General features: G+C 39.9%; 1 protein-coding gene across 1 annotated transcript; it reads right to left on the reverse strand.

The window, feature by feature from the left end:
• Positions 1–2,056: 2,056 nt before the first annotated feature.
• Positions 2,057–5,764, reverse strand: POLR1F (RNA polymerase I subunit F). Its single transcript, XM_041466774.1, has 4 exons — positions 5,486–5,764; positions 5,264–5,405; positions 3,934–4,142; positions 2,057–2,521 (listed from the first exon to the last, which is right to left on the reverse strand). The coding sequence occupies exons 1-4, from the start codon at positions 5,701–5,703 to the stop codon at positions 2,122–2,124; spliced, it is 969 nt and encodes a 322-aa protein (XP_041322708.1). The 5' UTR covers positions 5,704–5,764; the 3' UTR covers positions 2,057–2,121.
• Positions 5,765–14,906: the final 9,142 nt, after the last annotated feature.

A 14,906-nucleotide genomic window follows, 5' to 3' on the forward strand; every position in this document is an offset into this window, starting at 1 on the left:
AGACACAAAACTTATCAAGACTTTAACATGTTATGGTATTTGTATCACTGGAGAACAACTTGTTCAGCAGTAATTAATTGCCAGCTCCTGCATTTATTTTTAATTTCTCTCTTTTGTTTTAACCCAAGAAAGAAAACCAAAAAATGATACAAGTGGGTGCCAGCCAAACTTGTGAGCCAAAAATAAACCTGCCTCTAAGTAAGGCCCAAAACGGAGATTATTGTTAGCTTTCAGAAAAGACTAATTATCAACAAAACAGTTTGCAGAGTTTGCTAAACTACAATAAGCAATTCCAGTAAGAGAACAGTACAGCAGCAGAAGTGGAAAGAGAGCAAAGTGCTGAAAGCATTTATATTGTCTGTGTTACTTGATTCATTAATTGAATGCCTTCTTCCTTTCCATGCTAATGAAAAGGCAGAACAGAACAAGACAAACTTTTGGTGCTACAAACTGCTTCTATCAACAGGTGATGTTTGACTCTGGAGATGTGCTTCCCTTCCCTAGAAGGGAAACTGAGGTACAGTGAGTATTAAGGAGTAAGAAATCAAATCATGTGACTCAATCTTTGGTTCATCTGCAACAGTAACTGCCTCCATCATTCTCTTCATGTTGGCATCATCAAAAAATATCTGCGCTTGCCATCCTCCTCTCCGATATGTCCTTCTTACCCATCCATCCAACTTGTCCCTCAAGTCACTACCTAAATATACATATATCTATATATATCTATATATATTTATAAAGATATATTTTTAATATACATATAAAGGGGGAACTAGCATATAATTTCTGACTAAATTACGTCTCAACCATCAGCCTGCCTGTGTACTTTAAATCCAGCAGCGCGGGACTTCTGTGTCATTCTTTGCAACCATGAACACACCAGAATACTGCCTGTCCTCGGCTGACCTTGCAGCATGGTATAATACATCACAAACATCATCTGACTTCTCAGGTTTTATCACAGTACAGGAGAAATGGATAGAAGAGCCAGTGTCTATGAAATTGCATGGAAATCATCACAGATGCAATGCAGGGAAGACACGACAGGGGCAATTCATGTTCAACTCAGGACTGCTCAGAAACTGGCTTAATCTCAAGATGGAATACACTGAAGAGCAAACACAAGAGGACATCCTGCAGTTTCTGCTGCTACTGCTGCCATTAGCTATTTAAGTGCACTTTCTTGTAAGTCTTCAAAAAGTCTTGGTTCTTTAGTGCCACAGATTTAAAATGCCTACTATGTACTGTCATGCAATTGAGCCTGTAAGCTGGTAACTTTGTCTTGGTACATTTGGAGCTTTAAATAAGCATAAAAGACAGTAATATAGCACAAAGTGAGCCCTAAAACAAGTACTGTTACACTTGAAATTCAGAACATGTTCAGTGTGAATGGACGTTATTAGAAGTTGTAAACATTTCTACTGAAGTGAGCTAATAGCATCAGCATTAAGCACTAGAGCAAAATGTTTTATCACCTACGAACAGAGATGAACAGCAAGTGTCCACGTTCATGCTGTTTACTAACGCCTTCAAAGAGCTGGTTATGTTCTTGTAACATGTGAAACACCACAAAATCATGGCCTCCTACCGTGGTGAAACACTAGACCATGTCACACTACAGTTCCCACACAGCTCTTCACAATAGATGAAGAAGAACTACAACCAAAAGCAATGAAACTGAAGAAAATTTCTCTCTTTTAAGCCTCCTGGGAATTCACATGAATTTCCCAGAAACCGTAAAATAATCCTAATCTACTCCTGTAAAATCAAGACACCGATTGGCAAAGATGGAGTTAAGAGTAGCACACATTGTAACTACCAACTGGCTAATGCATGGAACTGGTAGAGGTGATGCATGTGTTCCTGTAATTACATTTCACAGTTCTTTTGTCCTTGTTTTCCAGTAAAAAAGCCAGGCAGATATTGCTTCTATCCTATTTCTTCTATTGCTACTTTAAAAGATCCTGTCTTTCAAACTGCTGGTGCACATATGCACACAAACACCACTTGACCTACCAGACCAGACTGTGTATTAAAAAAAAAGAGATACACATTTTCAAAACAGGGTTTTATTGAAACTTATCAAAAATGTCTGAAATGTAATGCAAGGAAGACACTTCAGATGTTAGTCCTTTTCTTTTTCGCTTTGGGTTTTTCTGACAGCTGAGATAATTCACTTTCTTCAACTTCATCACAATGCTTTCTTTTCTTTTTCTTTGACTTTTTATGGTCACTTTGGTAACCACTGGAGTCACTGGTAGGCAATACAAGTTCCTGTTCTCCTTGCTTTTCCTTGTCCTTTTTCTTCTTCTTCTTTTTATCATCACATAATCCATTCACAGCATCAACACTTGGCTCTTCTTCATTTTCCCTCCCAAGGTTACCTGTCTCATTTAAAGGCTCTTCTGTGACATTATCTTCCCCACAGTTATTCAGGCCATTTTCCTGCTGGTCAAACTTTTGAATTTCGTCCCCATTTGTACTTTCAGTGACTGCATCAGATTTTTTGGGCCGCATGCTGTAAAGAAATATACAACATAAATTGGATTAGAGACACGTTAGGGCATCTCACATAGTGATGTGTCAAAATTTGCTAAAACATGTATTTACATCAAGCAGATAAAAGATAAATATTTGCTAAAAACAACAACAAATGGAGAACATGATACTCTGTGTTACAGAGAATCAAAGTTTAATACTCTCAGGTAATTTCTATTACTAGCTTCCTTCTTACCATAATAAATATTCTCTTTCAAATCTTAGCCTGAATTTCTTCTCTAAAGTGCCATACAGACCATTTGGTAGTTCCTCTTTTCTAGTGCTTATTCATCCCCTAATTCATAACTACACATTATGTAGAAAAGATTTTTTTGGTTTTTTTAAACTCAATCACAAAAACACACAGCTAGTGGCCTATTCAGTCATATATGAGGCACACTGCTGATTTTACCAAGCAATTACCCTACTCTAATAAAAACAAAGGTGATGCCCGAAAAGCTTAAAAAAAACAAAACCAAAAAAAAACCCCAAAAAAGCTCCACAAAAACCCACCAGATTCCCTACCCCAACAGGTACCTTGCAACCAAGAGCACTGGAAAAAATGCCTAAGACAATATGGAAAGAATGCAGTTAAAAACCTTGGAGGTTTTTATGTCCCCAGAGGCAACTGCTAACTTTCACTGTAAATCCACTGAAATGATCCAGAGCATCCTTCCAGATCAAAAAAAGAAACAAACAAAAAATGCTTTGAATTTGCTAGTAGGAGTCATATTATACATATAATCAAAACCAAAACCACGTTGAAAGAAAAACATTGCTCAGTAAATGACTGTTTTAAAAGAAAAATGTGAATGAACCCTTCTAAGACAAGATTTCTCACACGGTGCCCTATAAATTTACAGAGGCCTAAGGAGGAAGTTGACACATCTCATCTTTGAAATTCTCGTGTTTCAGCAAGTATTGAAGTCATGTATTTGTCATTATACAATACATATGTTTGTGTGCAACTGTCAATGTAAACTCTGTGTTCAGGACCCCTGGACTGTTTGCACTTGAAAAGCCTGTGCACAAAGCTACTCTTGGACACCTGGATGTGCTATTTTGAGCATGTATTATATATGCAATCAACAATTAATAGGTCAACACAACAGATTTTTAAAGCTCAAGAAACACCTAGTTTTACTTTTTTCAGAGAAAACTTCCATGGAAGTCTTAAACAGCAGAAAGTATAGTTTAAGACTATGAAGTTTAGTTTAAGACTATATCTATATATGTGTATGTGTGTATATATATGTAGGTACATAGTTATATATACAGTTAGGGATTTGTGTAAAAGTAAGAAAGCTGAAAAATTAAGATGTAAATAAAATCACTTAGCTTGTAAAAAACGTATTAAATCAGTTAGAAATATTCTCTATTAAGGCACCGTACCTGCTTTTAGTGAGTCCTCCTCGAATGAAGAACACCCCAGCTGTATCAGAATCCAAGTGCAACACTTGAAATTTCAGTTCATCCCCTATTTTTAACCCCAGCTCTTGCCACTGTACAATGGACATTTGTTCAGGCTTAGGGATAGATGCATTGAAGCATCCATGTATCAGACAGCCAATGTGACTAGGGGCCACTTTATTAATTACGCCCTAAAAAAGAAAAAGAATGTCATGCAAGTCTATAGCAAAAATCAGCCCTTTCAATGCAAACCCTTTAAATATTTAGTTTCCCATATGGAAAATTTTCAGTAAGAATTTATTTACAAGTTATGAAATCAGTTAATCTAGCAATAAGTTAACACTCCTTCACTAAAATCAAAGTTAGTCCTATAAACTCTTTGTACAATTCCTCTGAAAACAGAACTGAACTGCAGAAGAATAAGTCAAAACATGGGATTTAGCTACAGTGAACACCTGAATAGAGTAGATAACTCTTTCCTTACACTTCAGTGATTGACTTTGCTTTGAAGCCATTTTAAGTCAGATTTACTTGCCTAAAGTGCTCTTCAAGCTGGCACAGCAGTACTTAGCAGGTGAAGATAGGGAAGACACATAAAAAACTTCTAAATACTCTATTCAGTGGGTTTCTGACACATCTGCATATGAAACCATATCCACCTTTGTTTTACCCATAGAATTAATGATGGACACTGAAAATTTTTCAGTTCTCTTCTGAGGAAGATGGCACATTCATGCTGAAACACAAATATAAAGACACCACCTGTGCTGCAAAAGGTATGGCACAACAATGAATGCAAGCCAGCTCTCAACATGCTTCACCCCCAAGTGCACAGCAAGGGTTTTGACAAGCTTAGAGCTGTTCTGTGAGCCATATGCCTCCTTTACTGAAAGGCAGGCTTCAACTCGATGTACTGCTCTTGTGCTTGGAGGAACCGAACTCGAGAGCACTCTAAACATTCCAGTCACTATAACAATTGCTCCTGGTTGAGAACGATCTGCTCTTCAGAAAGGAGCACCGCTGTGATTTACGCAGTTATGACACACTATTAAATATGCAATCCTTATACAATGCTTTAGCAATGTAAAATTATACATAAATTCAACAAACCTAGAGACAGACAAAACAGACAAATTACAGTAAAAAGTTCTAGAAAGAACTACTAAAAAATTGCTATGAGCTGCCCATAAATGAGTAGTCGAACATACATAAAATATGTCTTCATCTAAGCCGTAGACCACCTGATGCTGGAGAGATACCAAACTTTAATTAAAAAAAGCCCATCCCATGAGACACCGAGGAGTTCGCATACCACCAGCTTCTTCCCTTTCTTGGGGCTGAAGATGATGAAGTCTGCCTCGACGTCCAGGTGGATAAACCCTTGGTCGTCGTAGATGTCGCCGAGCTCCCCCACCACTTTGATGTTGTCGTAAGCCACGGGCACACCCTGCAGGCTGGAAGGACAAGGAGGAGGGGCACCGTTAGCTGTCAGGCCGAGCCGCCCCCCCGTCCCGCGCCGTCCCCGCGGCCGCACCTCTCGGAGTAGCGCAGGAGCTCCGCGTCCAGCTGCGCGCGGATGCCCGAGCGCTTGCGGCCCAGGAAGCGCGGGGGCAGCGCCACGTGCCGCCGGTGCGGCGCCGCCACCAGGCACGAGTGGCGCCGCGCCACCAGCGCGCGGGCCGCGCCGAACGACGGGGCGGCGGCGGCGGGCGGCAGCGCCGGGGCGGCGGGCGGCTCCCGCGGCACGGCCATGCACGGACGGGCCCGACGGCGCGCTCGGATGGCGTCAGGCGCCTTCGCTCCGCCGGGGCCAGCCCGGCCGCGGCAGTGACGGAGTTCCGGGGCGGTGTGCTCGCGTTCGGAGGGGCGTTTCGTGCCGCGGGGAGCGGCGTCATTTTTTTAACTCTTTCCAGCCTATTTTACATCTCGGAATCACGGGCTGTTCTGAGCTGGAAGGAACATCGAGTCCGGCTCTTACGGGAACGGCGCGCAGCGGGACGGAACCCGCGGCGCTCGGAGCCCGGCGGGAGCCCCCGGCAAAAGCCAGTGACCAATTACCTTAGTGGCGTTCTTCACATACGGCAGTTTTAAGAATACAGAATTTGTCATATGTTGCTAGACCCCAGATCCAGGTCTTCTTCCTGAGGAGAACAAAGTAAAATACAAGTCCTCAAAAGGGTTGCTGGTGCACTCTACGCTGCGATTACTTACAAAGTGAGCTGCGGTACTAGAACCTTGTCCAGAAACCTTGTAGAAACCTTGTCCAGCTGAGAGTGATGGAATTCGTGGCCGGTTAGTGAAGACTTTGTCCAGAAAAGTAATAAGTAATTTAGACTTTATATCCACACAGAGTGGCACAGTATGTTATACATACACACACACACAAAAAAAAAAAAAAAAAAAAAAAAAAAAAAAAAGTATGTGTCGGTTTCATTAGATGTGTTAAGATTCTTTCTATACTGTGGAGGGCTCAGAAACACTGATGTTTTGTGAAAACAAGCCTTACGTCAGATACCAGAAATCCTTGAACTCCCTGTAAAACATGTAGTGATGCAAATGCCTTTGAAACTACTCAAATACTACATCACCACAAAGTTTTCTTTGACTGAACATACTGTGAAGACAGGACATTGTTAGCTTTCACAAGTAAAACAAATGGTATAATTTGCAGTACTTTACTGCAAGTAAAGTTGGATTACTGTGAAAGACCTGACATAAAAATGGCTTTCAGGTGTCATACCAAACTCCAAAATTGAAAGAGAAAATGTCTTGAGCTACTTTAATCTGTATTCCTATGTGGGTTTAGTCCTCCAAGGTATTTAATGTCTGTTGAAATTAATTTCATGTTATATGGTCTCAGCTTTCTGGAAAAAATATTGTATTTTTTATTTCAACTATTTGGATCATATTTAAACCTTGCAATGTGCTTTCAATCTTGGTTAAAGACCTTAAACAATAACTGCATGCACTTCTATTCCTAAAAGGAATATATTTTTTATAACTCTTATTTATGACTGGACTTAGTTTGCAGTGAGAACATATAATACACTAAGGACTCTACTCAATTTTATCCAGGATAATAAAAACCTACCTTTGCTCTTAAAATAAAAACTAATAATAAGATGGAAAAGCAACATGTACAAAAATGTGGACCTTTGTCTTTCACACTGTAGGCAGGTTGGCCAAGATGGTGTCAGAAGAGCTCTGTCTCTCAGGGCCTGCAGCTATCCAAGGTTGTCCCCATGGACTTCTGTCACCAGAAAATTCCCTGTGAGATTGAGTCTGTACTTTCTAATTGAATCTCCATTTATCCCTTCTACCGTGCCTGGTTTTCTTTGCACAGTGCTCTTGGGACTTCCAGATCTCCTTTCAGGCTAAAGCAATCAGGAGAATGAACTTTAAATCCTAGTGGTCATTAAGTCTGTGTGGTAGGCCAGAGATAATTCAAAATAACCTGTTGGAAATCCTTTAACTGTAAATACCTGGCCTTCAGCACCAGCTGTTTTTCTGTGCAAGTCCATACCTGTCCAGTTCCACTGCTTGCTGATGCAGCATTGTCTGTCTGGACCAAAAGCAGTGTTGTCTTGCAGTCGTGTAGAGATTTCAGACCCATGGTATGATTTGGACTCACTACCTCTCTGTAAAAGATACTCTGATGAAAAAAGGAATCTCAATCCAATTGAACTGATCTGTGGCTGGAGGAGGTGCCAAATCCTACCTCCTCCAGCCACAGATCAGTTCTGAAAACCATCTGGACCTTAGGACTTAAATCCTAATATCCCCACATTCATTTCTTGGCTTCTTTCTCTTTCCTGGTTGTATAACTTTCCAGTTATTGATGTTAGCCTTCAGCTTAAAGAGTCTGTCTCAGCTGACCTTTCAGCAGCACTGCAGTGAGCCTGTGTCCAAAAAGGCAGCTAAAATCAATGTCTAAACCAGCACAGCTGTTGGTATGTTTGCCAAGTCCCACACTGGCTGATAAGACTGTGCTGAGCCGGTTTTTCTCAAGAGGTCAGGTTGCAAGTAACAATGGGGACCAAACCCAAAAGCTGCCTTTGTAGTCACTGCTCTTCTTTTTCTTGCTGTTTTATCTGGGTTTGTCTTGTTTTCTCTGTGAAAGGAGATCTCCAAAAAGGAGATTCCTGGACAACCACAACTTCAGCACCTCTCAGCTGGTCTTTTCTATCCATACAGTCACTGCCATCTTGTATCCAGGTTTCTGAATTGACAGTGTATGTTGGGTAGAAAGTTCATCCAATTGCTTATTGATGGTCTGTTGTGGCAGGTGCAACTCATTCATTCAGAGAGTGGCCCTCATCCAGCCTTAAAATCCTGGAAGTCTTGCAGAGTGGAGGAATGCTGATGGCAGTGTGCTGGAGTAGGAAATACACTCCCCCTTAGGACTGTGTGCCTGAAATAATTTGTGCATTTTGAAATTTATTCTGTCGCAGGTTCCTTATCCCACAGCTTGCACTCCATAAAAAGGATAAATTAAGTAATGCCTCAGCTGCATAGGTTAGATATGGTACAAAAAATGTGCTCTGGATTTTTTTTCCACACAGAGTGGCACAGTATGTTATACATACACACACACACACAATGTTATAGAATGAACTTATTCAACTGAACTCATGCAAAATGTTGAAAAGGTGTTATCATATTGATTTAAGTCTAATTTATGTCAACTTAACTTGTTATAGTAAATATACACTTTCAAACTGATTGAATCCACATGAGGAGTTACCAAAAAAAAAAAAAAAAAAAAAAAAAAAGTGTGGGGGGGAAAATGTTTTAAAAGGCTTCTCCTTTTTAATTTTTAACCTTACAGTACTTTTAATGACAGTTTTTGCTGTCCTACTTAGAAAGAAGAATGACTACTCAATGAGTACTCAAACTCTCAGTTTTGTTTCTGAAGTTATCTGGTAATAGGTTTGCTTTAATATCTTTGACCCTCATGACAAATAGAGACTAATGTTAGCATGTTTGGTCATTGAGAACTAAACATCTAAATGCCATTGAGGATTGTCGGCTTGTGGTCCTATATATGGAATTCTCTTAGGAATTCTGTTCTGTGGAAGTTATTTTGTGGAAGTTATTTTTAAGAGGGTGACCATTCAATTACGTATAAAATCTATCAGTGCAAAGGGTGAGCTGAAGTTAACAACAGTTACAGTAGTACAGGCTCATTTGACTGCAAATGTGAGAGGAATTAAGTTTTTACTCTCAGGCACACATTAATTTGAGCATATACAGGATGACAAGATGAAACTGTCAATGGCCAAGGAAGGTAGATACCCCTGACAGTGTATCAGGACTCTCTTTATTTGTACTAAAATAAAATGTACCAAATGCTGAAAGTCCACCAGATGGCACACAAAAGCCTTGGTACGGATAAGTGCCATCATCCAAGAGAACAAGAGGAACTGCATGCCTGGCTGAAAATTTAATCTGTGTTACACTATGCAGACTCTGCTTTGTTTTGTCAGCAATTAGTAGGTCAATCTGTAATAGCTAGGAAATGGCTTAGAAAAACATTAAGGGAAAGAAATGCGATAAGACAGCAATTATGTTAATTTCTTTCAGCTAATAATTTGTCTTGATTTGTAGTGACATTCATGATGTAAGGACAGGGAGCGGTTGGAGTCAGTCCAGAGGAGGGTCACGAAGATGATCAGAGGGCTGGAGCACCTCTGTGAAGACAGGCTGAGAGAGTTGGGGTTGTTCAGGCTGTAGAAGAGGATTCCAGGGAGACCTTATAGCACCTCCAGTACCTAAAGGGGACCTACAGGAGAGCTGAAGAGGGACTTTTTACCAGGGCATGGAGTGATGGGGCAAAGGAGGAATGGCTTCAAAATAAAAAAGGGTGAGGTTAGATTAGATATGAGGAGGAAGTTCTTCCTTGGTAGGGTGATGAGGCACTGAAACATGGTGCCCACAAAAGTTGTGAATGCCCCTTCCCTGGAAGTGTTCAAGGCCAGATTGGATTGGACTCTGAGCCAATGGAAGGAATCTCTCCCCACAGCACGGGGAGTTGGCGCTAGACAATGTTTCAGGTCTCTTCCATCCAAACAATTCTGTGATTCTGTTCTTGGGATGGACATCTTCAAACAGTTGGGGGTTGACTAGATTTGCCTTTGGCCCTTGATTCTCTAAGTGGGTTATTGCCTGCTGGGAAATGGCTGATATGGCTGGCAATCACTCTTGTGGAGATAAAATATCTTGTCTATAAATATATTACTGAAAAATATAATATAATATAATATAATATAATATAATATAATATAATATAATATAATATAATATAATATTATATTTATTATATTAATCAAATTATATAAATTTTATATATATATACTGTATTTACTGAAATAAATATGTTACTGAAAGACCTGTGTTCAAGTAGCTCCCTGGCCTTATATCTGTCGAAATAAGGAACCTGATGTAGGATGCCTGGTGCTGACTGTGGTGCCCCTCTCCATCTCCACTGGTGCTTGAAGACATAGTTTCAGTAGCAGAGACCTGTGGAGGTCTGGCTGTTTGTTGGTGCAATGCTGAAACTCTCCTGTGTGCTTCCAGCCAGTGAGTGAAGTGTGTTCAGATAGTGGATTAAATAATATGATAACGTGACCTTTCTCATAGAAACAAGAGGTGATGTTGCCACAGAAACAAGGGAGGAAAGCAGCCTGTGCCACTGTAAGCACTGTAAGGCTTTTCTGCAGCACTGTGAGTGCTTCTGATGAATGATGCTAACAAATGAGATGGATGCGCAGGTTGTAAATGGGGTAAATGAGGTGTCTCTTGACAATCTGTCTCTACTATTTTGCAGTTTATATTCTGAGAAACTTCCAGCTACCTTTTACTCTGGTGTTTTTAAAATGTCAGGAAAGATGGGATTTAAGGATCCACAGGGGATTGCCTCCAGAAAAATCAGCTGCTATTCATTTTAAGAGTAGAAAATGTCTTTTTGTCATCCTGTTTTATGACTCCTGTACTTCTTCCAGATACTGCAAAAGACAAAATAATCTTCTGGTTCTACTAATAGTAGCCTGCTTTGACTTTCCAGTACTCTTCATATCCTGAGGCCTGCTACAAAAAGAATTGTGAAGACATTTTTAAATGAAATTAAGAACATTGAGGCATTTATACTTTAATCCTTTCTTGCACAGTGCTATTCCTATTTTTTTTTTTAATGGAAAACTGTTAATCCTTCTGGCCTGGAAAACAGGTCCCAGATCTGAGGAGTTTGCCATTCAAGAGAGGTCCAAAGTAAATATCTGTTTGAAAGAAAGATAGCTGATTATATCTCCTAGGCTGTTTTCAGCCCCTGTACTGCAATCTGATTTTTACAAGTAAATTTCAGGAGGGTTGACGCTTAAAAACGAGGATAAATAATTCAGTTATGTGGATATTTTTTTTTTATCTACAGACTTTAGCAGGTAGATTATTATCAGCCGTGTTCAAGGTAACACATTATTCTTGGTGGTTTTTGTCTGTATTTTCTTTGGCAGTTAAACGTGCTTTTGTATTGATAGACTGAAAAAGTTGAAGCCTTTGCCCCAAATGTAATAGAAATGAGAGACAATTCTTTTTGAAGTTAAAAATGTGGTAGTTTTAGTCTCCTAACTATATGCTTTTGTTTTGGATCAAATATGGACTTGCTTGGATAATATCAAAACAATTGTTTTTGTTGTATTTCCATCCTACGAGGATGAAAAAAAAAATCTCCAATCTGATAGGGATTCTGTTTTCACATTGCAAGCCAAAGAGGCTGAGTAATCATTACAGCATTTTCCTCTTTATCCTGTTTATTTTCAGGAACCACTGAGATTCCTTTTCTAAGAATATGATAACTCAAGGATAAGCTTTTAATTATTTTAATCAGTGTTTTGTACATGAAAATATGCTTAAATGATGAATAAATTCCCCCTAAATCTCTGCTTAAATATGAGAATTAAAAAATTACATCAGTGTAAAACAATTCTAGATTTGTCATTTTTCTGCTGCCCTTCTCAGGTAGTGTATACTACTTCAGAAAGTCTGTAATATAATTGATTTTCTTAGAGGAGCTGAGTCTCTGACTATCAATAGCAGCACTATCTACCTTTGGGAAAATAAAGGGTAGTCGGCATTATTTTGAGTGGATACTGAAGAGCTTGACTGCCAATTTTTGCATTTGAGCACAGAAGCTCTAGGTGCTCAAGCAAATGCACCTTCAGTAGATTACATAATCTCCAATGTGATGTGTCTTATCTTGAAAACTGTTAGAGTGTCCCTGACTGCTGAATGTGTCAGTGACACCTGAAGGGTCACTGAATGTCAAGGATAAAGATAAGGTAGCATAAATTTAGGCAATTGTCAAGTTATCCTAATTTGAAGAGAACAGTTTCTGTTCTCGTTCAACTTCCTGCTGAGTTCATGGTTTGGTTTAGTTTGTCACATTGTCATTTACCTGGTTCAACTGCTTACCATCACATCCACCCCCCTCCACATAAAAATCCCAAGATTTAGAAGTCATGGTAATAGTAAAAAAGCTGAAACCAACCAACCAATCAACCAAAAAATACCACCTCCCCTACCCCTGCCAAAAAACCACCTCCTACCCCCAAACCAAAACCAACCAATGACAAAACAAAACCCCAAAGCAACCAATCGCCCAACAACCAAAGCAAAACAAAACATGAGTGCCAGGGGCTCTTCTGTGAGAAACAATTTTAATGTTCCCTACACTGGTGAAAGTAGGAAAAAAAATAAGTGAAGTGTGGACAAAATCCTGCTCTAATATCAGATTTTTTTCATTTACCCAAATCATTTAAGAGCATGAGCAATTTCTCTGCTTAGGCGGTGATGGAGGAAGAAAGCCCCAACAGCCAAACTGAGAGAAACTGCAACAAGCCAACAGCAAAATTCAAGGCCTGCAGCTGGCTGTCCTAGCCAGGAGTTCCCAGAGCAGTGCTTCTTTTCATGCTCCTTGGTGCAGTAAATCATTCTTGCTTCATTCCAACAGAAGAGGGCCTCCCAGTGTCACCTTAAGTGAGACAGTGGATGCTGCTGAGAAGTCAGAATGGGAACTTGTATGCTTTCAGGATGAGCAAAATAGGCTCTTGTTGTCTAGGTATGGTTCAGATGGTAGGATGTTGAAGTCCTCTTGAGGCAGCCTGAGTTTATAAGTGCTCAGTTCTTTAACAGGTTACTGATTTATGGTAAAAATTCTTAGCTCTGGAGTAGGAGAAATGTTTCATCTGGACAGCCCCTTTCTCCACAACTAGCCAAATATTTAAACTTTGGATTCCACTCTGAGAGCAAGGCACATAAGGTATCAGGCTTGCAAGGCCATGTTTGCAGCTCCCCAAAGCTGTTAAGTGTCAGAATCTAATGCCTTTTAATGCTGGACTCACCAGGAGGATTTAACATTACACAGCCCTGAATTGTGCTTACTCTCTGTTTGCGTTCATGTTCACCATCTCCATTGGAGGATTGAAATGCAGACCTGTTGTCAAACTGGAGTTCACTAGCACAGCCAGGCTCAAGTGGAACTTCAGAGAAGTGGTTTGAGGACCTTGTGTGCTTTGGAGTGCTCCCAGCTTCTCCGTGGCCGGATGAGCTGGGTGTGGTGTCCCTCCAGGGCAGCATGGTGGTGGCAGCCAGGTTGGCCAGCTGGAGGCAGCTACAAACTGTGTAGGCCACAGGGTCCAGCACACTTAAACCCATGCTGAAGCCTGTTCCTAATTTTTTGTTGCTGAGCTGTCCAAAAAGTTAAGTAAAACCAGTACTGAGCTCTTTCTCGCTAAGTAGTGTCACTTCTGCAGTGACCTCCAGTGCAGTTGTGGGGCAGTCGATGTGGCATTTTAGGTTGTCATTTGGAAAAATACACTGGGGTTGGGGTTTTTTTGTAGTTGTTTTTTTTGTTGTTGTTTTTGGGGTTTTTTTTAATTTTTTTTTTTTAATCTTGTTTTTATTTTTATTCTGTGTCTCAGAGCAGAAGGCAAGATGCCCACATTAGTGTTGCAAATCTTTGGACGACCTCTACAGATACTTGCAGACAGGAGAAACTGAACAGATCTCCCTGGCAACCCCCTCACTGCTGGGCTGTGTGCATCCCAGCAAAAAGGACAGTTTGGGGTGTCTTTGTTTTCTTCACTTTTTTGCTAGTTTTCAATTCAGCAGAATGATGAAAAAAACTTCTCCTGTAATTTTCCATCACAACTGCATCCCAATGAACCTATGGGTTATTCTAACATACAGTATAATTTCCTGGCAAGTCACTGCTATTTCATACTTTTTTATTTATTTATTTATCTTTACTGGACATGTATATTTTTAGTTATGCCTGTGCAAACTCATTATGTTGGATGAGCTGTCTCATGCAGGTTTATAGATTGAGATTAAACTTTGTGGTTGTCACACACTTTTGGTAGGAAATAATACATATGTTTATATGGAAAAGGATTTATAGTTCTTAGATTTATAAAGAGAACCCGAGTCAGCCAAGTTATGAAATTTTATTTGCAAATAAATGTTCTACTTAAGTGTTCTCAAGACATCAATATAAACATTGGGAATGTAAATGCCAAAGATATGAGTGCATCAAAGAAGGAGATTTTAAATTAAGTTTTTAGTTCCCAAAAAAAGTGTTGTTTTGACAGAATGTCCTCACTTTGCGGGTAAGCTGGGGAGAATCTGTAATGTTTCCATTCCTTGATATAACCAATATATATCATGGAAGTCCCCAGAATGTGCATTTACTTGAAATAAAAATTAAATGCTTCCAAACAAACCTGCAGTGTTCAAACATAAACCTTTTTTTGGAGGGTTAAGAGCAGTGTATTTGAGGAAACCATTAAAAGGAGTCATCTTAAAGGCTTTCAGGTATTGCAGACTATAAATGTAGGTGTTGTGAGGGGGAAGGATGGTGCAGTCTATCTTGTAGGAGTGTGCAGGCAAGGCAGCTGTGATTG

This window comes from Pyrgilauda ruficollis, unplaced genomic scaffold, assembly GCF_017590135.1.
Source record: "Pyrgilauda ruficollis isolate IOZ18807 unplaced genomic scaffold, ASM1759013v1 scaffold2, whole genome shotgun sequence".
Taxonomy (NCBI): domain Eukaryota; kingdom Metazoa; phylum Chordata; class Aves; order Passeriformes; family Passeridae; genus Pyrgilauda; species Pyrgilauda ruficollis.